This window comes from Plectropomus leopardus, chromosome 2 (genome assembly GCF_026936395.1).
Source record: "Plectropomus leopardus strain MGB_pleo_1.0 chromosome 2, ASM2693639v1, whole genome shotgun sequence".
In the NCBI taxonomy this organism is placed as follows: domain Eukaryota; kingdom Metazoa; phylum Chordata; class Actinopteri; order Perciformes; family Serranidae; genus Plectropomus; species Plectropomus leopardus.
Genome location: NC_142177.1, coordinates 21333416 through 21356078, shown reverse-complemented (window position 1 = coordinate 21356078; position 22663 = coordinate 21333416). Strand labels below are relative to the sequence as shown.

Below are 22663 nucleotides of genomic sequence, written 5' to 3'. Positions count from 1 at the left end.
TAGGTTTTTCCGTTTTCGGCTACTGTAGAAACAACAGTGTGCAAAGAACCCACTCCCTATGTAAGTATTAATGACTCATTCTAAGGTAATGAATACACACTGATCCTTGTTTTTTTATGTGACGATACACTAGAGAAGACATATTAATTATATTATATCCATGTTTTGCCAATATATCCTCCTAAATCCTAAACATTTAAGTACACAATAAAAGCACAAAATAGCAAAAAAAAAAAAAAAAAAGTTGCATTTGGACTCAATTAGGTTATTTAAAAGGAAACAGCACACGAACACAGTATATGCTGAATTTAATCATTTTTTTAATCTTCATGTGTCTTTAGCATCATGGCACACATCTTGCTCTCTGTGCAGCATGTTCACCCCGCAGTCCTCCGTGTGATTTGGATGTAACCACCTGAAGAACTCCTTTGTGTTACTGAATTTGGGAATCAATGACCAGAAACCTACATCTGGAAAGAAAGACAGGGAAACTGGGCTGGTGGACAGATCTTAAATTTGTGTTTGTGTGTGCAAAGTGGAGGGATATGCAACATGAATTAAGTGGAATGAAATGTGGAGGTAGTGAAAAAACTTGTAAGGAGGGGGGATTTCATGATTAAAGAAAAAAATATCTAGTTTTAATTGCATGAAAAAGAAATAGATGGATGTAGTTACAATTCTACATGTAAAGCCGGGTCTGTGTTTGAGGCTTGAGTGTACATTTATAGTATGTTTGCTGTTTGGTGGATGAAGTGTGAGCAAGTGGTTGGTTTAATTACTCAAAGCTGTTATCACAACAAGAGAAGAATGAGAGGGAAATGAAAGGACTTGAGAGGCGTGTTTGCATCCTGTGCACCCTCTTTTACCCCACATAAAATATGTTTTTCAAAAGCACAATAGCACAAAAAACCTCAACATAAACCTTAATTTTATTGCAATTTCCCCACAGGACAGAATCCCCTGTAATACCTTTTCTTTTTTTTTTGATTACTTTTAGGGATGTTTTGCCTTTATTAGAGAGGACAGCTTATAATGTGAAAGGGGAAGAGAGGGGATGACATGCAGCAAAGGGTGGAATCGAACCTGCGGTGGCTGCAACAAGGTCATAGCCCTTGAACATGGGGTGCCCACTCTACCAGCTGAGTTACTTGGTGCTCTAAATCACTTGTAAAACCAAAAATGATAACCAGTATATCCCAGGATGATCCTGGTTTTGGTAAATACTAAAGTTTGTTTTCCATTTTTAGTTAAGTTTTGGTGGTTAAGGTTATAAACAGCTGGAGTGACCTCTACCTCACTAGTTTGACCTTTCATCTTTTATGTCTATCAAGTCTGGATTTGCTGTGACATCAGGCTGGAAACTTTTACTTACAAGAATGCTATAGCTTAAATATATAAACATATATACTGTATAGTCACTGCCTAACCCCCTAACCTTTCCCCACATGTCAGTTCAGTTTAGATTGACTTCTTACTCACCAGTTATTTGGTTTTCCCTCCAGTGTTTGAGCTGTGAGTGTGAGATCTTATACAACCACCAAAAGAGCACGATGATGCAGAAGCCCAAGAGCAGTCCAACTATCACGTTCATCTCCTGCTGGGTCTTGATGTCACTTTCAACATAGTTTTCTCTGGAGTCCACCATGGATGGAGCCCCATCATAGGGAACGACATGATAGACTTGATTCCTGCAGTGGACAGAGCAGTTGTCGGTTGTGGGAGATTTGCACACAGACAAGTAAAAGATCATAAGGATATGTCCTTTTTTTTAAGCTGAAACCACAATCTGACATCTTCCCGCCCCTGTTATAGAATACTAGTAAACTAATACACATTTGTATAACAATGGTGGTGTTAATAAAAAGACTTGTTTCTGGTTGTTGGGAGAAAATAATGTATTTCCAAAATGCCGACTTTTCAAAATTTAAGAAAACTGTCTTGTTTACGTAATAATGCATTTTTTCCCAGACACATTCTCCATGAAGTTTATGAGCCTAAGAAGTAGAAGAATTTTCTTGACCCATGTAACGCATGTAATCTTTCCTGTCACTCAAGGTGTCCCACAGGACACTGATCAGCAGAGGTGGAAAGACAGATTGATTCTCATGATCAGTTACATTAGCAAAACAAGTTCTGTGCAAAAATATGTAAACTGCTGTGAAATTAGAAGGCCCTATGTGTTGATAAATATCTGTGTATCATAATTCCTGTTTTTATTTTTGTGTCTTTCATTATTTTTTTTTTCTTGTAGTAAGTTATGTTAATACTGTAAACTGTATTCATAGTGTCATGACGTGCCTTTTTGAAGATGCAATTACAAAACATTAGCAAAAAACATTTCCCTTTCCCTGTTACCTGAAAATATAAATAGTCCTAAGACTGTGAATGACTTTAAAAAGACCTTTTTAGACTTAGACTTAGACTTAGACACGTTTATTTATCCCACTTGTGGGAAATTAACTTGTCACAGCAGCCGTTTGTACAGAAAAAAATATATAAAAATATCAATATATACAAAATATAAAATATAAAATATACAAGAGTGCAAAAATAGGCATGTATCAAGACGAAGAAAAAAAAATTAATTAATTTAACAATTTAATTCTCAGTAACTTAACAGTTTATTCACGTGTCAGTCTCCTAACAAGATCCCAAAAATTCCATAGCCTTACAAATATTGGCAAAAAAAACCCCAAAACAATGAATGAATAAATAAACAAAGCTGACAGTGTTGTTGATATACTGTAGCATCTCTAAGCACAGTTTTCCATATTGCCACAATCTGTGCGCACAGAGGCACCAACAGCTGGCCTGTATGACCTGTGACGTTTGACAGGTCAAAGGTTAAACAAACGACCAAACACATCACCTGTAATCACACAAACCAGTGGGAACAGGTGTGATGAAATGTGCTCCATCCCTGTGCAGCAGCAGCAGCAGCTCGCGGTCTGAACATCTCTGGACACGCGGACAGTGAGTATCTCACCGAAAATTGATATTCTGAGCTGAAGTCGATGAGATAAACACTCGGGATTCGTGTTGGGAAGACATACTTGTGTCTTTAAGTCCAGCTGGACTGTATCTTACCTTCCACAGGTGCAGGCGCAGACACGGTCCTCCCCTCGCACTAACGGCAGGATGAAGTTGTGAAAGCGGTCAAAAAGCGCGTTCATGTCCACTAGAAAAGTCAACGGCTGGAACAAAACCGTAAGTAAAGTAAGCTAAAATACTCGGTGGTAGTCCAAACACAACGATTGAAACATATGTTTAAAATGTTAATAAACTAGCTTAATTTCTGTCGAGTAGTTCGTTAACCGTCGACGGAAACTTTAATATCTGGAAAAGAAAAAAGGGGAAAGTATGGTGCCTTCGTGTCTCTGAAGTTAGCTTACACGTTAGTTGGTGCTCCACAAGACGATGCTCCGGGGCGACCAGCGACTAGTGTCCCGGCGGCTGTCCGTCGGTCCTGCCTCCTCTGTCCGTTGGCTCAGCTGTACAACACCCCGGTGGGAGAGTATGGTGGATTTGCTCAGTCACAGGTAGCTTAACGCATCATTGTTGTGATAACTTTTATTAAACACCGTAACGACAGCGTTAGCGGTCACACTGCTCACTGTAATTTTAGTCATTTTTATAAAAAACAACGGTCGCTTTGAGTAACTTAACGTCCAAGATAGTTTGTGAGGATAATCTTATTTAAAATGTATTTATTATTCAGTTATTTTTCTTAGTAAAACGCATTTAAACACGTCAGTGTTACCATTTAAAATAGCTAGTTTAATTCCAACATTATTTATTGACAAATATATGCAGATTTAAACGGTCATGTAGTAGCAGAAAGGCACATCCGGGCATTTCCATCTCCTCTGCTGCCTGAGTACCAACTAAATAATATGGCAAACTTAAAACCTGATTTAAATATTTTTGCCCTATACTCTTAAAACCCATCCCTTTAAGTCGTTTAAAATAATCAAATTAGCTGGTATTCAAACCCACTTAGAGATCTGTAACATCCTAATTAAAGGAATACTTCATCCACAGAATTAATGCTAGTGTATCAAATAGCCATGTCTCCTTACCTTGAGTTTGTAAAATAAACTTTTATTTTTATTGCATGTGGGTGAACATACTGATTTATCAATTGATTGATTGACCAGCAAAACTTGATGAAAATATCCATTTACAAACTCTCACACAACTGCAGTACAATCTGTCTTGTTTACCTAGTCATAGCCTATGCTCAGTACTTTTAAAATGCATTTTCACTTAAACCTTACACTAAAATTATGTAAAACTGAACTGAAACTTACAGCTCTCTTCAAAGCCATATTCCATTACTCTATTTAATATATATATGTATATATACACATCAAAAAATGCATGTTTTGGTAGAATACTAAGCATACAACTGGATAAATGTGACTTATACTGCATGGGCTCTGTAAGAGTTTTGCAGTGGATGCTTTGATCAATCATTTTCATCACAAATTTAAGGTAACAGCTATTTCTGGCAGCTCTATGAATAGCTTGATGGTGGTGTGACTGAAAACTAACTGCTGAGTGTAGCAATAGCCATTTTCTATTTTACATAAATGTTCATGGATAAAACCACCATACACTAAATATTGCAAAACACACACGAGTCATGACATGTTTTCTTAGAGATTTCTTTCTTTAGAGGATTCATATGTACATACAGAAAATTCAGGCACTCTGAGCTGAGCTCGCATTTGCAAATAATTACAATGCTTCAATTCTTTTAACATTTACAAAAGAAAACAAAAACATACTATGCCCTGAAAATAGCATATCCAAGTTTAAATATGAATAAACACATTATATTTGACACACACTGGAGGAGAGCCTCAGAGAGGTCTAGGTTTGGTTATTCATTATTAGCCCACCCACTTTAACTTAATCCTAACTACCTAACCTACAACACATGGTCGCACAAAAAAATAAAAATAAAATGCATACAGTTCAATTAATTCTCCTCCACATTCGCGCCCTCCCCAAAAAACACATATACACTGTCTCAGGCCAGAAATAAAAATTTGACATATGTCCTTAAATGAATTGCAATTATATGTCATCTAGATAAAATAAAAATCAGCATTAATTTGCTATACTGAACACAATCAAAAGGGACTGGTCAAGGAGTTGTTGAATCAGGGGTGTGGGTGTCATGGCTCTCCCTGAGGAGACATGTTTGAGTGATTTTACTGAACTGGGATGAAGGGAGGACCTTGGCCTGACCTTGATCCGAAGAAATAAAGGCAGAGCGAGAGCAGCGAGTCTGTCCTCTGCACAGAGGAAAAACCCATCATCATCAAAATGTCCAACAGCAGCCATTTGTTAGGTCCTGACCCAAAACTGTGTGTCTGTGTCTGTGTAGGCACACAGTGTGTATGTACTGTGTTGTAGATGTCTGAGGAGTAAGAGGTGTGTGTGTGTCCATTTACTTTTGTTTGATTGCTTGAGATCTAGGTCTGTGTTTATTGCAAATCTCTATTGTGTATCAGTAGAAACAGACAGTGTGCAGAAAAGGCCTGTTGCTCTTCTCCTCAAACTCTTGTATAAGCTCATCCATTTCGTCCTCCATGTCCTCGGTGTGCTGGATCTGCAGGGGTGGAGGAGAAAGCACATCAGCACAGCCTGAAAGCACACAGCTCATTTACGCCAACAAACTCAAATCAATCTGCAGTCCATTTATGAATCTACAACACTCTTTTATAGCATTGGCAGCATTTTCATTAGGTGACAACTGAATCCCCTTCATAATGCAAGGCAGATTACGTACATGTTAAGATCACCATATCCATATTACCTGAATATACTGCAGTTTTTTTTCAAAATTAAAACACAATGTCATAAATGAACTAACAGAGTGTTTGTTGTATTTTTCCCTCGGTGTGCCTGTACAACAGTATTCAAGCATCCCAGTGGGAGACACTCACACACTGACACAGCTCACAGATGAGGAAGGCGCCCAGCGTGGCTTCCTCGTGGTTATCCTGAATGTCTACATTGATGACGTGAACAGGCTGAAGAGTTTCCTGCTCTCTTGAATTCAGATCTAGGGAGCAGCAACAAATGAAAGAGAGTGAGTGTGCCACACAATCAGAAGTGTCTGGGGGTAAAAACATGGTCTGCATACAAATTATTGTGAAGTGAAAATGTGATTATATAATTAGTTTCAAAGTAAGGGGCTCTGTGTTAGCAACTATATCCCTTCAGTGATTTGACTTGTGTTTTGAGAAGCCTCACCCTCCACCACTTGGTCATAGACTCTCTCTTCACAGGTGATGACCAGGTCAAACTTCTCCTTGCAGCTTTGAAAGCGCTCGGGCTTTGATTTGATGCGCTTGTTGCGGTCCAGCATGTGCAGGATGCCATTCTGTGTGTATCTGAAGAGTTGGAAGGTCAAGGAACACAACAGGAGCAGGAGAAACAGTTCAAGGTAATACAACACACTCGTCAAACTGTCAGAGACAGGATTTCAATCAACAGAACACTGAAAAATGCCACAGATGCCCAGTTAGACTGTATAAAATGGTGAGACATCGTTCTGAATGACACTGCACGTATTGTTTGCATTATTGGGCACACACTGGTGTCAATTGTGTCAGTGTTTGTATTAGACAAACTGTAGCACCCTCTGGTGGTGTAAGAAAAAATTACCTGTTAGTGGTCTGTTTAAAAGACAGGTGAGTAGAAGAATGGCAGTTCAGGGCAGTAGCACTAAGAAGTTTAAAGTATATAATATTGTTATCAAAATGTGATTCTGACACTGGCCAGCAGACATTTGTTGTCCTTACTACAGATGTTAAAATTCAGTCCAATACTACTATGTTTCTAAATGGTGGCCAAAGTAAGTTTATGTTGCTCTATCATGACATGGCCATCTTTCAAGACATTGTCACATATAAATAAAAAAAGACCAACCAGCATGGTGACTTGTCTATAATAGTGCACTATATTTAAAAAAAAAAAAAATCCATGAAAAAGTGCAAGAATACAACAAATATTTCTGTAAGCGGCAGTATGTACATCACCTATTCAAAATACACAGGGATTTACAGGGGCTTTAGTTTACAATTTGTATAACTGCGCTTTTAACATGCAGGAATACAAGCAAACTAACATGGGGTGGTGAAGTTTACACCTGCAGTACAGTATGATCATTAGCAAGTATGAATTTGGTGAAGCATATCTCTTAATTTTAAGCCTAGATGTAAAACACAAAAGCCTATTTAACTTAAATAATGTATTTTTCCTATTTAACCAAAGCAATTATTTGAAGAAAAATGAGATACTACAGGAATAAAAGGAGCCTTAAAATGTACAAACAACCGACAGTGGAGACATTGTGAACTACAGCATTGCAGTGAAGATCAGAAACTACCACTCGTAAGAACCAATGTCGAAAATACTGATTTATCAGAACATAGTCATTCTGAATATTTGTAGCTTTTTCATACTTGTTTTGTGCAGCATCACTACACCAGTTCTCTACCAGACAATCTGCTGTTCTCTGCTACTAACCAAGAAAAGTCACAGGTTGTTTTCAGGTTGCTTTTCTTAAAAAAATAAATAAAAATTAAATTCTACACTCCCAGTATCAATTTCCCCACAGTATCAAAAATGGTACTGAATATATACATTTCAAGGTATTGTATTGAAGTTTGAAATTCCGCTGTCATGACAACAGTAGTCGGAAATAATAACTCCAATAATTTTAATAAAATCTAAGTTTATGAGACATTTTTACGATATGTCAAATAAACCCAGTGGAATTTACTATTAGTCTTTACAGCTCCAGGTCCAACAACTTTCAGGCTTTTTGTAAGATGGTCCAAGTTGTATCCTCAGTTTGGTGGAAAGTGCATATACACTCTCACTAATGTGGACAAGCTTATTAGTTGTAAGCAACTTTTTCTAAGGCACTTACGTCAATAACATCTTCCAAAAATATCAGATGTGACCCAGAAAGCCATTTTTAATAACAGGAAAACTACCCTTGCTGACTGTAATTTACTGTTAAATTTTAGGCTTTTTTTGTCGGTGTTGTCTGCCCGTCACTACTGTTGTTCTTTGCTAACGGAGTTATCCTGTGGTTTAATTTCTGTCTACATTCCTCCTTCAGTTTGTTTTTTTGGTGTTTATTACTGATACACCAGCGACTGAGTTAACAGTTACAGCAATTAACAACTACAAAACTCAGGTGACCAAGATCAAGTTAAATATTAGAAAAAAGACAAAATATTTTCTGTCTAACTTGCTGGTGTTACCTCAGATTGCAAAAAAATAATCTGTAATAAAGGGAAAAGATAGTGGAAAAAAAGAGGAAGTGAGAAACAACAGTTTGGCATTGAGGCCCCTGCAAACACAGACACTAAACAATATAAATCATGGTTTAAGAACTCAATGTGGACTTAAACCTGATGTGACTCAGCAAAAAACATATGATCTTCACCAGATTGTACTTACTGTTGCATTGCAAAGTGTTTTTTCACCCCCTCTATGTAACAGGTTTAATAACAAAGCATATCTGTGACACATTTTAAAATCCCTGCATGTTATTTACCCATCAGACGCAGTCCCATCTGCTGTGCCGTTCAAATGCCGTCACACTGATGTATGACCTTCCATTAAGAGAAATATCTAAAACACAAAACATGTATATGGGCCATGTCTACTTATCTGGCATCCGGTCAACAGTATAAATGTGTGTGTGTGGAAAAGTGAGTGAGAAGGGGATACAGTTCCTTGTCCTTGCGGACCAAGTCGTTGTACATCTGTACATATGTCGTTTTGAAGTCGTACACATTTGGCTTATCCGGGGCAGGACCGGGTAGCTTCACATGAGTCCCTGTCCCGAATGAACGCACGTCAAATCCTCGTTTGCTGCACAGATGAAAAAAGCATAAGAGAGTAAATTACATACCATCTCTGGCATCAACATCAGACACATGAAAACATATAAGACCAGAATGAAGTTACTGGTGTGGCTCCATGTCATGAATATAAAGGTACCCATGAAGTTCGGATTTTCCAAAAGGCCTCTTTAACATACAAGATATACACTGAGTGCTTAACATGGTCCTGTTTTAGGATGCAGCCTGAATAAAAAAGAACCTGAAAAAAACATTGCTGCATAGAAAGTGCAAAGGCCCATTTCAGCTTGTCTCTCCCATCCCGTGTCAGAGTCCATCCAAATAACTTTTTCCTAATATAGAAGAAAAAACTAAATCTAAGCTAACCACATAGACCAGTTTGTCTCCAAGAGGGATTCTGTCTGTAAATTATTTTGTACAAGACAGAAGTGCACTGTTTTACTCTTAGTGAATGACATTAACTGAGTCCCAAACCAACACACACCTATTGTTTAAAAAACACTAAATGTAGACACAGTCTTTAAAATGGTGTGGTGGATCGGGGGGCTGGTCAGAACTGGTACGCCACCCAATGTCGCACAAGCTGCAGTTGCCCCCTTCCGGAAAATTCCCTGCAGGGGGGCGCTCTAAGCAACATGTGGGGAGAAAAAAAAACAATCCGGGCAAATATTTTGAGAGCCCTCAATCTGTTTGAAAACAACAATAACAAAAAAAAAATATATTTATTTTGAGCAACCCCAAACCTGAAACCTACTCAGAAACCACCTATTTAAGTCGAGCGCAGCGCTGGATTAACCCTCGACAGCAGTGAGTCCATTGTTAACTGCGCTGAGGCCCAGCTGACTGTCTGTAACGGTGTCGGCTTGACGCGTAACCGGCTCGAAAACGGCTCGATACCGCACGGATTTGGTTCAGTTGAAGTGTTTTTCGTTGTTTGGTCCTCCTGCTCATCTTTACCTGAGGATACTGTGCGCTTCCATACTGCGGTTCTGGTTGCTCGAGCACACAACCGCTACACGCAGGATGTGGCACGGCATCGCGACTCTCCGGCTGAAACTAACCGTAACAAGCTGTCAGAAACGATTCAGAGGCAGTAGGTTTGAAGAAAAAGAAATAAACAAAACAAACCCCTTTTGTTACGCTAATTAAGAAAACGCTTCGAGTACAAATACTGTGCGATTGGTTCGTCTTCTTATTGATGCAGGAAGCTAAAATGGCGGCGCCCCGTCAGTTGACTACGGCTTTATGCAGTGATGTCATTTGAGGGCGGGGCTTCCCACTTGTCACGCGACGTATGGATGACGTCAATAAACAAGCTTGCAGTGAAAAACATGGTTTTCTCTTGAAAGACATGCTTTTAATACATGCATTTACACACACACATATATATATATATATATAACATGGCATACAATCATTTGCTTTTTTGCAGCGCTAGATGAGTTAATACCATTCTCATTTCTACATGCTAAATATGAAACTACAGGGCCAGCAGCTGGTTGGGTTAACTTAGCAGATATATAAGTATATCTTATACTTATACCGTATACCACCACCACTCACCACAAAACAGATCACAGAAACACAGTGTCACGAATCTAATGGCTGGTGATGATGCTTACTGATGATCAGTAATTTCTTATTTTAGCGGTGACATATTATTTAACAGCCAATCAGAGTACTCAATGCACAAAGAAGACAAAGACTTGATTTATTTCATAGTTATATTAAAGAAGAGATGTAAAAAAAAAAAGAGCAGATTTATGATGCTTATCTATCTGCTCTTTTGATATCACTGCTTAAATAAGAAATGACTCCCTCCATTGCAGCTTCACATAAGAATAAAACCGAAAATGGAATCAAACGTTTTCTAAAGATCAGTACATAGTACATCATGACAGAATGGTGGCGGTTATAACAAAGAACATATCACACCTGTTTTCACTCACAGTGAGAATGTGCAAACATTCTTGTGCCAAACCCTCCATGTTTAATCTCTGTAACAGTAACCCAGGTACTTTTTCACATACGAATACACCAGATGTATCATGTGGTTGTTAATGAAGAGTCCTAAGAGGACTGTTTTAGAAGTAGCCTGCACTTTTAACTTTAACTTGGAGGAGACCTTTATGAGCAAGATCATAAAATACCAGCTACTCCCAAGTGCCATCTCAAAGCTAGGATACAGGTAAAGACTACATGTTTTCATATTTGGCAACCTAATACATGTTTGCAGGTTGGTCATTGGCGGACTTCAATAACTTGGGATTCCCAAAAAGAGAGATAAATGGCTTGTGAGGAACTGTAGTCGCTAAATATGGCAGAGACGCTGATACTTATACCCCTAAAATTGAGTACTGTGTTTTTAGTGTGGAAACCTGCTGTGCCACTGGCCCATGAATTTGCAGATGTATTACATTGCACCTTTAATATTTGTGTTGAGCCGTGTTTATAGCTGTAGAGCCTGCGAACAACAGCGTTGATTAAGAGATGAATATAAATTGTCTTTTTGTCAACGGAGGGAGGGATTTAGATTGTAGCTCAACCCAGTCAAATCTTAGAAATGCATTTCATAACATCTATTTAACTACTTAATATCCTCATCTATAACTGAGATCTGAACAGTGAATTTAAGAGCAATATAAGAGTTTTATATTATTTTTGCTTTAATTTGATAAACTTCTTCAAAATTGCCAGGTATTTAATTTACCTAAATAATAAGAAATTACGTTTTGTCTGGATATTTTAGACATTTTCAGAAAATCACTACATATTTCCAGATTTGAAAATTTACTATTTTGTCCACTTGCCACTATGGCTGGTGGTTTCCAAAATCTACCAGCCACTGAATAGATTACCATTGTTTGTTTTTTTTGGCTGGTGAGTAAAGCCAAACTAGCAGTCTCTTGTATATTTTACCAGCATTTAGCTGGTGGCTGGTGCTAATTTCCAACTCTGTAAAGCATATCCATGCTGCAATACATATGTGCAAAGATAGAGGCTGCATACCACCAGCTCCTGATCTGATCATATGTAAAGAAACATTTTATCCTGTCAAACTAAAGACATAAACCAAAAAGATAATGAGATCAGGCCGCAATGACTGACCTGCATCAGATCCAAGGTTTGTTTTTATACAGTTATTTTGGATTCCTGTCTGCTATTGATTCTTGTAAATTGTCCAGGGATGTGTGGATGAACATGTGCACACACTCTCACACACACAAGGAGAAAAAACAAGGACATAAAGTGTTAAAAATGACCTCATGGTACTTTATTTACTGACAGCAGGACATAAAGGCATTCTAACTCAAGATGTTTGGCACAGTATTTGGAGATTGTACACCAGATTGTATTGCCCTTCACAAAATGGTACAAGTACATACTGTATGCAGACCTAAAAGCAAAACTAGACGGTGGGATGGATTAGTATAGTGGAAAAAAATTAATTCAATAAAGTGTAATTTTCCTGTGTCGCAACAAGGAAGGATGATGTTTTGACACTTTCACAGGCTGCACATTTAGCAAAAACAGCTGTTTCTGATGCACTCAAAGCCATTTCATTAAATGTATTGCTGTATTAATGCTGCCAGCGTACAGATTGACAGACTCAATCACAGACAACCTTGAACAAAAACATAACACAGTAAACTACTGTATAATAGTTAATGTAGGTAATCAGTACTTTTGGTTCAGTGCATCCTCGCAGAGGTTGACAAGGCATGTTATTTGCAGAGCATCAGTAGTTTGTGCTTCTTTCAGTCATAACAGGATGTGTATATCATTGAAAAGTAATTATTACTGACAGTGAGTGGCTATGATTGTGAGATTAGACGTGGTCATCATGGATGTTTGATGTAGGCCGGTTAATGTGTTAACAGCGCATCTTGGATTTAGTATCGCATCAGTGACGCGAGTGAGTGCGGTAGGAGTATGTGTGCTGTGTCGTGGGGCTCATGATGTTTTCTGTGATGTATGCCACCAGCAAGCAGATGATGACCAGCATCACGCAAATAGCTCCCCCAACCGTTGTCATGGCGATCACAATGTCCTGCATACCAGACGGCGGCAGGGTAAACTCCACACAGTCCCGGTGGTCTGCTTTCTGAGCTGGATCAGAGCGGGCCAGGGAGCGCAGGCAGATGCGGTAGGGGATGTTCTCATGCAGCTCGGTCAGGAGAAAGTCCCTGCAACCGGATCCAAGATGGACACCAGCACACTCAAACTGAGTGTAGCTTCCGTTCCACCAGCAGCTCAACTCATAGCCTCCCCGCCTGTGGCGTCTGCCACTGAGAACAGTGCTAGATCTTAGAGATTCCTCTCTGGTAGGATTTGCCCCCAGATCCCCACCACTCTTCTGACCAGCCTCTTTTGCCTTTACGTCTCGGCCAGTCATCGTGGATTCTCCCTCATGGGTCCACTGTAACAGTACGCTGCCATTCATGAGGATATTTGCCACCAGATTCCCCAAAGTCACCACTGTCCTGCAGTCTCCCTGATGACACTTGTACTCAAACAGTGTTTGTCGAAAACACAGCTGCCCACCAATGCCTCCCTCTATCACTCTGTAGGCACACAGCGGTGACGCCTCTTCATCCAGGTGCCAGTTTGGTGCCCTGCCAGACCATTCGGATATCACAGTAGTAATATTGTCTCTGCTGGTATTGAGAGCTTGGCCTGTTACCTTTTTTAGCTTTGGTGGTGGCCTACTTTCGTAGCTGTGATTGCCATAGTTCGAGCTGTTAGTCTGTCTTAGCCCCAAATGCTTCCTGCCTCCAGCCTCTGGGTTGGATGTTGTTGATGATGCTGAGCTGCTGCGATGAGACCCAGCTGTCTGGTGTAATGTGCAGAGCACGAGTGCCGATAAGGCGAGCAGTGATGGTCGTTGTTGGCTTTTCATCTCACTTCCTCTCGTCGAATTATTTTCTCTCACAGTGGATCAGATGGGCGATAGCACAGGGCGCGCTGATGTCTGCCATAAGATCAGCTCTGCCTCAGTGCACACGACGAAATCCGTGTGAAACAGGATAGCTCGTCCATGGGCGAGAGGAGCGGGTATGCATCTGCGACAGAAATAACATGTAGTCATGCGGCCATCCTGACAGATCTGAGTATGACCTTGCATAGGATAAGCATGCAGGATAAAGTTAATAAAGACTAAACAGTGATACAAAGTCGCCTCGGCGCAGCTTCCGAATCACAGGCATTTATAAAAAGCACTTACTGGTTTCGGTGGGACGAGAGGACCCGGCTATCGTGCCATCAGATTCGCTTTCTTCTTCCTGTCTGGCTTGACGTAAAGGCTTTGATGCCCGCTGTGCGAGAGTGCACGTGGAGGAGCGCGCGCCGTGGTGTGCTTGGGAGCGTGGGTGCGTGCACAAAACATTTGTAGTCATCGACAGTAGGTTTGTGAGTCATCGTCCCACACAAGTGCTTCGGGTGTCGGTCTATAGCGGAGACATTAACCGGAGTCCTGACAACGCTGACGGATATTGGTGATTTGCATCCCACCTGAGCAGCTCACCTGCAGGACCCTCACATCCAGGCAGAGGAGGCTGCACATCAGAGCAGAGCTGCTGCTAGTCCTGACTGCGCAAATAACACCCACTGAAACACCCGGAACTCCTTTCTTCTAATGTTGCAGCCTATTAGTTTAACATTTATGGTAGGGTCCTAGAGAGACAACTTTTTAAACTTTTTACTAATCTCCTATAATTGTGAATTTTTGGCATCTCATTTTTAATCTGTGAAAAACAATCACAATTCATCTGGCTAGTGGTGAAATTATGCCTTTCAGTCTAATATACCATGGATGCAAAGGTTTTCCTTTCAACATTGGGAGACACATATGAAACGGGGCATTAAGGGGTCCTCCGTCAGAAAATTTTCAGCAGCAAACACTATGCCGCATTCTGGAGAATTTTCTGGCACTAATGTGTGCCTTTCTGCATCAATTTATGGTGTAAATGTCTTAAATTTTGTCAAAACAAAAGCTCTTTGCTATTATGATTTTTCGATGCACGACATTCAAACTATCTATTGACTATCTAAAATTGTGCTTATCTAATAAATCGTATATTACATGCTTGTTTTGTTTTTTTTTTTACAAATGGTAGGTAAAGATAAAGACCCCTTATTTTCTACATTTCACAACAAGGGCATTAAGTACAATGGCAAGAAAAAGTGGTTGTTGCTGATCTCTCAGAAACAATACATTAAAAGTTAGCACCTTACCAAAACTACTCTGACATAGTCTCAACAACATCATAAAGGCGGGGGTTGCTGTAAGGATAGTGAATTAGATTGCAGTACATGATACTGGTGTTTCATGTAGTCCATCCCCTGTACACGCAGCATACTGACATGTAGTGCAGTAGATGGGTCATAATATTCTCTGTATAAAATCATCAGGAACAGACAGCACCTCAGTAGGAATGAAAAAGCAAGTTTAATCCCAAGCACAATGGAAAACATGTATGATCAAGATGCATCATTGTTCTCCACATTGTATATAATTAAGCAGTGCTTATGTGAGATTATTCAAAGCAGTAATTGCCTCGTCCCAAGAGAGAAACAATTAGTACCAAGGGAAAGAAGGAATAGCTGACAAATCTGCTACAGACAAATATGCTGTGTCAGTGGGACAGTCTTAGCTCACCTGTGACTTAAAGGATGTGCAGGATAATTAGTTAAATCTGTTAAATCTGAGGTTAGTATTATATCTGATGGTCTGATTCTAGCTAGTATTATTTAACTAAGTTATGGAATATTAAGAATTATGACTGAAATATAAATAAACAGAGTGCTGGTCCTTTGCAAAATGCATGTCTATATCAGAGTTAAGTGATGATTTAGTATGAATAATTAACTGGGAATAGGCTGTTTTGAATACAACAAGTCAACAGCGACCAACACCTGGTGATGCAGTGGTTCAGGCCAAGAGACAACGTTGCATTTTCAGTTGGTCATTGATGCGGAAAGAGAACATGGAAAATGCCGGCCTCTGCATTTACACTTGCAGAGGCCGGCATTTTCCACTATACTACACACATTACTACACATTAATTGACCTTGAGTCTGATCAGCAAAGATGAAACCGTCAGTGTGACAAATCTATTTGTTTGTTAGTCCATAGATATAAAACACTATGAGGACCATCAGCACTGGTAGTGGTGCACATGAAGCCTCAATGTTTTGCTCTGACTCTCACACACATGCTTGTCATAAAGAAAAAGCAGAGCATGTCGCCATGCAGAGGATGATGCCATGTCAGAGGTCCTCACTGTCGAGGCTATTTTGTTTGGGCTCCTGGTCTTTTCTGGTATTCTGGGAAACATCTTGGTCATCCATGTGGTGAGATTATATAGATTATTTTTTTTGTTGATTGAGCTCAGTGTTTTGGTATTATTCTCAGTCTGTCATGTTAAACTCTCAGGTGTTGCAGTCAGCCCTTAACAGTCCATCTCGGAGACTCCCTCCCTCGGACACCATTCTGGTGCACCTGTCTCTGGCCAACCTGCTGACCTCACTTTTCCGCACAGTGCCTATCTTTGTGTCCGACCTTGGCTTGGATGTGTCTCTGTCTCCTGGCTGGTGCCGAGTCTTCATGCTGCTCTGGGTTTGGTGGCGAGCTGTAGGCTGTTGGGTGACTCTGGCACTAAGCGTCTTCCACTGTACCACCCTGAGGCGACAGCATGTGACCTTTGGCCCTCTTGCACAACAGAGGGAGAGGCGGCGGGTTTGGATCGTTCTGGGTCTGGTGTGGGGTTTGAACCTGGCCTTCTCGATTCCAGCTCTGGTGTACAGCACTCATGTTCATGGCAACGCCACCGTGGAGCTGATGGTGATCAGCTGCACCACTCGGCCGCTCCTGGGCTGCGTCTGGGAGTTCCCCTCCAACGAACAGGGCTCGGCCTTCGCCTCCTCCTCCCTCGCACTTAACGAGGTGTTACCGCTGGTGCTGATGGTTTGTACCAACCTGGCCACGCTTCATGCTCTGGCAAAACATATCCGAGCTGTTACCTCAGGGGGGGATTCGGGAGGAACGTTTGGGGAGCTGGACAAACATGTCTCCACAGAACGCAAAGCAGCTCATGTAATAATGTCGCTGGTGTCGCTCTTCGTGGTCTGCTGGGCACTACAGGTTGCTGCAGTGACGTACTACAACCATGATGGCGGACACCATGCCGAGGGGCTGCTGACGGTGGCTCACTTCTCTGCCTCGCTGTTTGTAGGGTTCAGTCCCATGGTGGTGGCCCTGGGTCATGGCAAACTGAGGAGGAAAATCATTAGTATGATCCTTATTTGGGCTAAAGTTTTTGAATGTCACAGAAAGGAAACTAAAGAGGGGGGTAAATCCCCAAACATTAAAGGAAAGAATGGAAAACAAACTGTTTTTATTGTTCAGAAAGAGAGGGAGGTCATAAAAGTGAAGGAGAAAGTTAAAGCAAACAAGTGATGGAGGCAAAGTGTGACTGCATTGATACGAAAGTACTGAAATTATACTAAAATCAGAGTTCCCATGGTCATGGAAAACCTGGAAACGTAATGGAATTTCCTAATATTATTTTCCAGACCTGGGAAAGTCATGGAATTAGTAAAACTCACTGAAAGTTTTGGAAAAGTCATGGAATTTTGTTGTGGGTCATGACATTGTAACAGTTATCTTGTGTGGTTATAATTCCATGTTATGTAACACATCAGCAAATTTGTTTTCTGTAGCTGTTGACGTAACACCATCCGCATTGATGTGTGAATTTTTTTTCACCATCACGTACATTTCTTAATTTTCTTTGTGTTTTCTCCCTTCATGTATGCTAGCGAGCTGGAATTATGGTTGAATGGAAATTGAATCTGATATGTTTGAAAAACACTGTGCAAGTGGGGCAAGGATTTTTTTCATCCTTATTTTTGGTTGTGAAAAGTTATTGAAATGTTTCAAAATTGTGTTCATGAAAATGTGTCGGAATGCTGTAAAATTCATACCCAAATAAGCACTGAAGCATCATCCATTTGACTCCAGAGGCACCATATGGCATGTTTCCTCTGGACAGAATTGTTGTCAAGTATTATTTCAAGCCATTTAATTCAAGTCAAACTGAGACATGGTATGTCATGTAGCATAAATTCTTGTGACCGTAATTAAGTTATAGCACTTTGCCTTTCCATTGAGTCCATCAGTCCAACTCCAGTAACACACATGTGTGTTTACAAGGGGTAACATCACATATTCAAACTTATAACCATGAACCTTGTTTTAATGTTTGTAAGGGAAGTTGATGCAAGTAAAAGTTTATGATAAGCAGAACTGTGTGAGCTGCACAGGGGCTCTGTCAGTGGGAGAGCGTAGACTTGATGAAAGCACGCAGCCGCCGGTGGCCAATTGCCAGGACAGCAGGTGACATGGCAATGAAGATAATGTTGGCAAAACGAGCAATGACCAGAAGAAACTCGGCTGAAGAGCCGCGGTTGTAGTTAAAATAGTTGACAGAGATAATGCTGGTTCCCCAGGATGCAATGAAGAGCATTATGAGAGCGAGGATCACCTGGAGAAACACACAACACAAAGAATCAGGACAGTGAAACTTCTGTTCACTTTGACCCCAATAAAAATTTGACTGACGCACAAGTTTGTGTTTCATAAATGCATGATCAGGTCTGCTTTAGTTGAAACATTTTAACTTATTCATTTAAATAAAGCCGTGTACATTATCTACATGATAGCTTCACAACAACAAAGCTTCCCTTTTACACCCTCCTCTTCCTCACCTTGGCTGCTCGTCTCTCAGCAGGCACCCGTTTTATGACAGGTGCATCTTGTACTGAACTCCGCATCCTGCTGTGGGTGTAGAGTGTATAGAGGGAGCACAGGTTGGTAAAGGCCATTAGTATTATGGGAATTGTTTCATGGATCACCATCGATGTGGTTGCATAGGCCAGGCCACTGTAGATGGAGGGAAAGTTCCAGACGCAGCCCAGCAGGGGGCGCGTCGTGCTGCTCACCAGCATCAGGGTCTGAGAGTAGAGGGATGGAGGAGAGAGGATGGAACATACACAGTCAGCAACTTCAGGAGAGGAATCCTCTCCAGAGACCAGGGGATATGTAGTCACAGATATTTTATTGCTGAACTGTTTAAACTCAAATGCAGGTCTCTCACTTCAGACTAAGTGAATTCCATTGTGTATTGCTGGTCTTCATTATTTCAGTACTGTCTGCACAGCTTGTCAAGAGAGAAACTGACACTGCAAAAAGCTTGAATTCCCCTGGTATTATTAGAAAATAAGCAAACAAAATAAACTGAAAAAAGACAACACTTCCCAGAGTCCAAAGCAGTTGGCAGATAAGAAACAAATAGATCCACACACAGATCTATTATAGGAAACTAACACATTTGATTATAAAAACCTGTCTTAGTGTAAATTCAGCACTTCTTGCAGGGATGATAGACCGTCACATATGAGTATGTACAACCCAGTGTAACCACATTTTTTCCAAATTAAATGTTTGTTTTATGGATTTTACATTTTATTTCCTTACCACAAAACATTTTTCTGAACTCTAAAGGACCATTTCACTTTTACAGTGTAACAAATTTACCAAGCAACAGCCTCTGGAGCTGAAAAATGAAGCCAGTGTGGAAGTGCCAAAAACCAAAATTCATCAAATGTCCATTTTAGGCCGGTTTCAGTAGTGAGTAAATCCCCATAGAGCCCCATGGTAAAATACAACTTTACAGCAGAAATAAACATGTGGGCCTACCCTACAACCTGGTACAAAGAACAAGAAGAAAAAAATGTGGTTGTAGCTAATTTCAACATTCATGACACTCATTTACATAACTCATTCCTCCTTTAAGTTTTATTAGGGCCTGAAGTTAAATTCAATGCCGTCCACTGACAAGTTGCTACCATGGTGACAGTGTTGGTTAGGTCACGTTGGTACGCAGTAACCCCAGATTCACAGAGTATACGCTTAACTATTTGCTATTTAAGAGTGTTTTCAGTTCTTGTTCAGTGTTCAGTTGTTCTAAAAGATATATCAGATATTCCGTTTTTCCAATAAGTGCGTTTTTTTCTTAATGGTTTTAAGCCTGTTTTTCACTACCAAAAAAAATAGCATTAGCTCTCAATGAACCATGCTAATAAAGCTAGCAGCTAAAGCTCACTTCTGGCTCCAAAAATCCAAGATGGCGACAGTCAAGAAACTAAACCTGAGGCTTTAAAAGGGGAGTCCAAAAACCAATCGGTGACGTCGGTTATATATTTTACAGTCTATTTGATAATGTAACTTTAACAAAAACAAATGCAAATTTTATGTTTACTATGATGGATTACACAGTTAAAGCATGTTTAAAAACTGATAATTTTCATTGAATAAAGAAATGATTGAACACCAGCCTCAAAAAGAATAAAAAAAAAAATGCATATTTCTAATACAAAGTGGCATGGTGCACAAAATGATTAGTTGTGATGTAATGCTTACATGATTTATACATAAAGGCTGAAATATGTCAAATCACAGGTGCTGCAGCCAGCTCTCACCTCCGTGCTGTTAGTGTCCCCATTAGTGGAAAAGATATGAGCAGGAATGGAGTAAATAAAGTTGAGGAGCCAGATGAGGGCCAGACTCAGCAGCAACGTCTTAGGAAGGCCCCGGGGCCCGTGAATGCTCCCAATAGTAGGAGCCACACGCCGCAGTGTCTGGAGGTGGAACGCACTGAGGAATAGCGTAGACCACACATTGACCGACCGCAGCCACACCCAGACACCCATGAGGAATTGACACCACTCTTTAGATGAGTATAGCTATGAACGGGAGAGAAAGGTGCATGTTCATAAATTTGGAACTTTTTTGGACTAATATGATGTTCTCACACTTCTCTCCTAAATACAGAAAGATGTCTCTTTCATCAACTTAACTGACATCTAATTCACCTCAAATCTACTTAACATCTCAGCTTCTGTAACTTTGTTGTGGCAGACACAAACTTCCCAGACAAAACCTATTTATTGAAACACCCTTAGATCTAACTAAACGCTGACTCACTGGCAATCTTTAAAAGTGTTGATCTGAAAGACCACATACCTCGAGTCCCATGTCTGAGATGACGAGCAGTGTGTTTCTCATCACAGACACCAGCAGGTTAGACAGTGCCATGTTCATGATAATGATGTCCGAGTTACGTCCCCCACCATGGTCCATTATCACACTCTTACCAATCACCCCAACGACAGTGGCGTTACCCAGGATGCCCAGCATCACCAGAAGGATGTAAAAAGCAGTTTGCGCAGGGGACACAGAGACACGAAGTCCCATCCCCACAAGCTCTGTGTCTCCATCCTCCATCATCGGGTCGTTTGCTGTTGCCATCCTCTTAACAACGTTGTCTATAAAGTTTTAACAGCCAAAATAAAGTCTTAAAGCACGATCCATCTTCATTTAATTTATGGCAGATTAATATAATTCATCTTTCATCCTCCAGCATGCTACCAACAGGTTATGCAACCAGTATATTCACCCCACTTGTGCTTCTTGATCTTTGCAGGTGCATTCAGCTAACCAAAGACACTCCCTCCTGGGGCCAATGAGAGAGATGATCCTGTGTGTCTCATCATGACCAAAAATCTGACAGCAAAGGTGTCTTTGTGCTGCCGTCTGGTAAGACACAACACAAATGCAGCACAATGTTTGATGCCTCAGGGAGCTGGAGGTGCATGTTAATGAAACACAGGAGATTAATCAGCTTCCCTGAATAAAAATGTGCTTTCCTTTGCAACTCGATTCGTTTCACTATCGTCCTCTGGGAAAATGAAGCTCTTTTGTTTGTGTGCATGCATGTTCTTGCCTGAGTGTGGGTTTTCAGCAAATGAACTTAACATAAATTATTTAAACTAAAATAAATTTAAAAAAGTGGGTGTGCAGATCAGTAAACTCAGCCATAACAGCAATGCATGGATGTTAGTGTTGTGAAGGTGCTGAAGGTAAACAATACAGACGAATAAACAGAATATCCAACGACAATATACCAATTCGACCCCATTGCCAGAATAGATGTTGCCATTGTGTTTCTCAAAAACCACTATATATTTTAAACAACCTGGTGAATGGGTAGTTAGGTTTACACACACACACACACACACACACACACACGCACACACACACACACACACACAAAAGAAAAAACGGGTTATAGTTTGGAAAAATTCATGTTTTGCAGGGCTGCTGCTGACCTATTGGGTGTCCTAAATAAAACTGATTTGTGGTGCAACTGCACTGAATGGTTTGTTTTGATGGCACGATCCCGATTAGAAACACAGCAATTGTTTGGTAAAAAGCAACCACTTTCATGGCACTATACCCAGTAGGAAACACAGAGATTGGTTACTAAAAAACAGCCACGCTTGGTGGCTAAAAAGACACAAAAAATGCAGCAATGGCTCACTGAAAAACAACCGTTTTTTGATAATTTTTGGTCTCAAACTGCGGTCTGCTGCCTTAGTGTCATGCCATCCACCATCCTCTTTACCCAATAACAAAGTCAGCTCATATACTAAGTCAATTTGGAAATGTCAATATGATTTGTATAAAAATGTATGAATGTAAGGTATGCGTGGTTTGCTGAAACATACAATGTCAACTTTTTCTTCTGGTGACTGTGTTACTTCCTTTAATCTTATAGTGATATAATAATGAACAATTTAGGTTAGGTGTGCATGACATTTAGTAGTTTAGAGTACCTTAAATAGCAGCTGAGGTAGGTTTTTCC

General features: G+C 40.3%; 5 protein-coding genes and 2 long non-coding RNA genes across 7 annotated transcripts; 3 read left to right on the top strand and 4 right to left on the bottom strand.

Moving 5' to 3' along the window:
* Positions 1 to 34: 34 nt before the first annotated feature.
* On the bottom strand, positions 35 to 3674 carry LOC121956455 (transmembrane protein 240-like). Its single transcript, XM_042504674.2, has 4 exons — positions 3393 to 3674; positions 3088 to 3194; positions 1480 to 1688; positions 35 to 470 (listed from the first exon to the last, which is right to left on the bottom strand). Exons 2-4 carry the CDS (start codon positions 3171 to 3173, stop codon positions 328 to 330), a joined length of 438 nt encoding a protein of 145 aa, XP_042360608.2. The 5' UTR covers positions 3174 to 3194; positions 3393 to 3674; the 3' UTR covers positions 35 to 327.
* Positions 2806 to 6064, top strand: LOC148190203 (uncharacterized). The gene is made up of 3 exons (XR_015778856.1): positions 2806 to 2973; positions 3097 to 3207; positions 5928 to 6064. It is a non-coding gene; the product is annotated as an uncharacterized LOC148190203 (long non-coding RNA).
* On the bottom strand, positions 4652 to 10132 carry ssu72 (SSU72 homolog, RNA polymerase II CTD phosphatase). The gene is made up of 5 exons (XM_042504661.2): positions 9855 to 10132; positions 8764 to 8907; positions 6268 to 6407; positions 5958 to 6076; positions 4652 to 5620 (listed from the first exon to the last, which is right to left on the bottom strand). Exons 1-5 carry the CDS (start codon positions 9932 to 9934, stop codon positions 5519 to 5521), a joined length of 585 nt encoding a protein of 194 aa, XP_042360595.1. The 5' UTR covers positions 9935 to 10132; the 3' UTR covers positions 4652 to 5518.
* On the top strand, positions 6328 to 22052 carry LOC148190202 (uncharacterized). The gene is made up of 2 exons (XR_015778857.1): positions 6328 to 6460; positions 21443 to 22052. It is a non-coding gene; the product is annotated as an uncharacterized LOC148190202 (long non-coding RNA).
* Positions 12150 to 14497, bottom strand: fndc10 (fibronectin type III domain containing 10). The gene is made up of 2 exons (XM_042504649.2): positions 14122 to 14497; positions 12150 to 13960 (listed from the first exon to the last, which is right to left on the bottom strand). Exon 2 carries the CDS (start codon positions 13795 to 13797, stop codon positions 12802 to 12804), a length of 996 nt encoding a protein of 331 aa, XP_042360583.1. The 5' UTR covers positions 13798 to 13960; positions 14122 to 14497; the 3' UTR covers positions 12150 to 12801.
* On the top strand, positions 16073 to 18393 carry ora4 (olfactory receptor class A related 4). Its single transcript, XM_042504636.2, has 2 exons — positions 16073 to 16250; positions 16333 to 18393. The coding sequence occupies exons 1-2, from the start codon at positions 16164 to 16166 to the stop codon at positions 17353 to 17355; spliced, it is 1110 nt and encodes a 369-aa protein (XP_042360570.1). The 5' UTR covers positions 16073 to 16163; the 3' UTR covers positions 17356 to 18393.
* LOC121956463 (olfactory receptor class A-like protein 4) lies at positions 18229 to 21409 on the bottom strand. The gene is made up of 4 exons (XM_042504697.2): positions 20983 to 21409; positions 20439 to 20702; positions 18666 to 18911; positions 18229 to 18442 (listed from the first exon to the last, which is right to left on the bottom strand). The coding sequence occupies exons 1-4, from the start codon at positions 21265 to 21267 to the stop codon at positions 18230 to 18232; spliced, it is 1008 nt and encodes a 335-aa protein (XP_042360631.2). The 5' UTR covers positions 21268 to 21409; the 3' UTR covers position 18229.
* Positions 22053 to 22663: the final 611 nt, after the last annotated feature.

Excerpts from the sequence above, each read along its gene's own strand:
- LOC121956455 (XM_042504674.2), bottom strand. The coding sequence starts at position 3,173 with ATGAACGCGCTTTTTGACCGCTTTCACAACTTCATCCTGCCGTTAGTG. Across the intron at positions 1,689-3,087 it reads TGCGCCTGCACCTGTGGAAG|GAATCAAGTCTATCATGTCG; the intron begins GTAAGATACAGT and ends TGTCCACTGCAG. Across the intron at positions 471-1,479 it reads GAGGGAAAACCAAATAACTG|ATGTAGGTTTCTGGTCATTG; the intron begins GTGAGTAAGAAG and ends CTTTCTTTCCAG.
- ssu72 (XM_042504661.2), bottom strand. The coding sequence starts at position 9,934 with ATGCCGTGCCACATCCTGCGTGTAGCGGTTGTGTGCTCGAGCAACCAG. Across the intron at positions 6,408-8,763 it reads GTCCGCAAGGACAAGGAACT|ATACACACAGAATGGCATCC; the intron begins GTATCCCCTTCT and ends CCAACTCTTCAG. Across the intron at positions 6,077-6,267 it reads CTATGACCAAGTGGTGGAGG|ATCTGAATTCAAGAGAGCAG; the intron begins GTGAGGCTTCTC and ends GCTGCTCCCTAG.
- fndc10 (XM_042504649.2), bottom strand. The coding sequence starts at position 13,797 with ATGAAAAGCCAACAACGACCATCACTGCTCGCCTTATCGGCACTCGTG.
- ora4 (XM_042504636.2), top strand. The coding sequence starts at position 16,164 with ATGTCAGAGGTCCTCACTGTCGAGGCTATTTTGTTTGGGCTCCTGGTC. Across the intron at positions 16,251-16,332 it reads ACATCTTGGTCATCCATGTG|GTGTTGCAGTCAGCCCTTAA; the intron begins GTGAGATTATAT and ends TTAAACTCTCAG.
- LOC121956463 (XM_042504697.2), bottom strand. The coding sequence starts at position 21,267 with ATGGCAACAGCAAACGACCCGATGATGGAGGATGGAGACACAGAGCTT. Across the intron at positions 20,703-20,982 it reads TCTCAGACATGGGACTCGAG|CTATACTCATCTAAAGAGTG; the intron begins GTATGTGGTCTT and ends TCCCGTTCATAG. Across the intron at positions 18,912-20,438 it reads GGGACACTAACAGCACGGAG|ACCCTGATGCTGGTGAGCAG; the intron begins GTGAGAGCTGGC and ends CTCTACTCTCAG.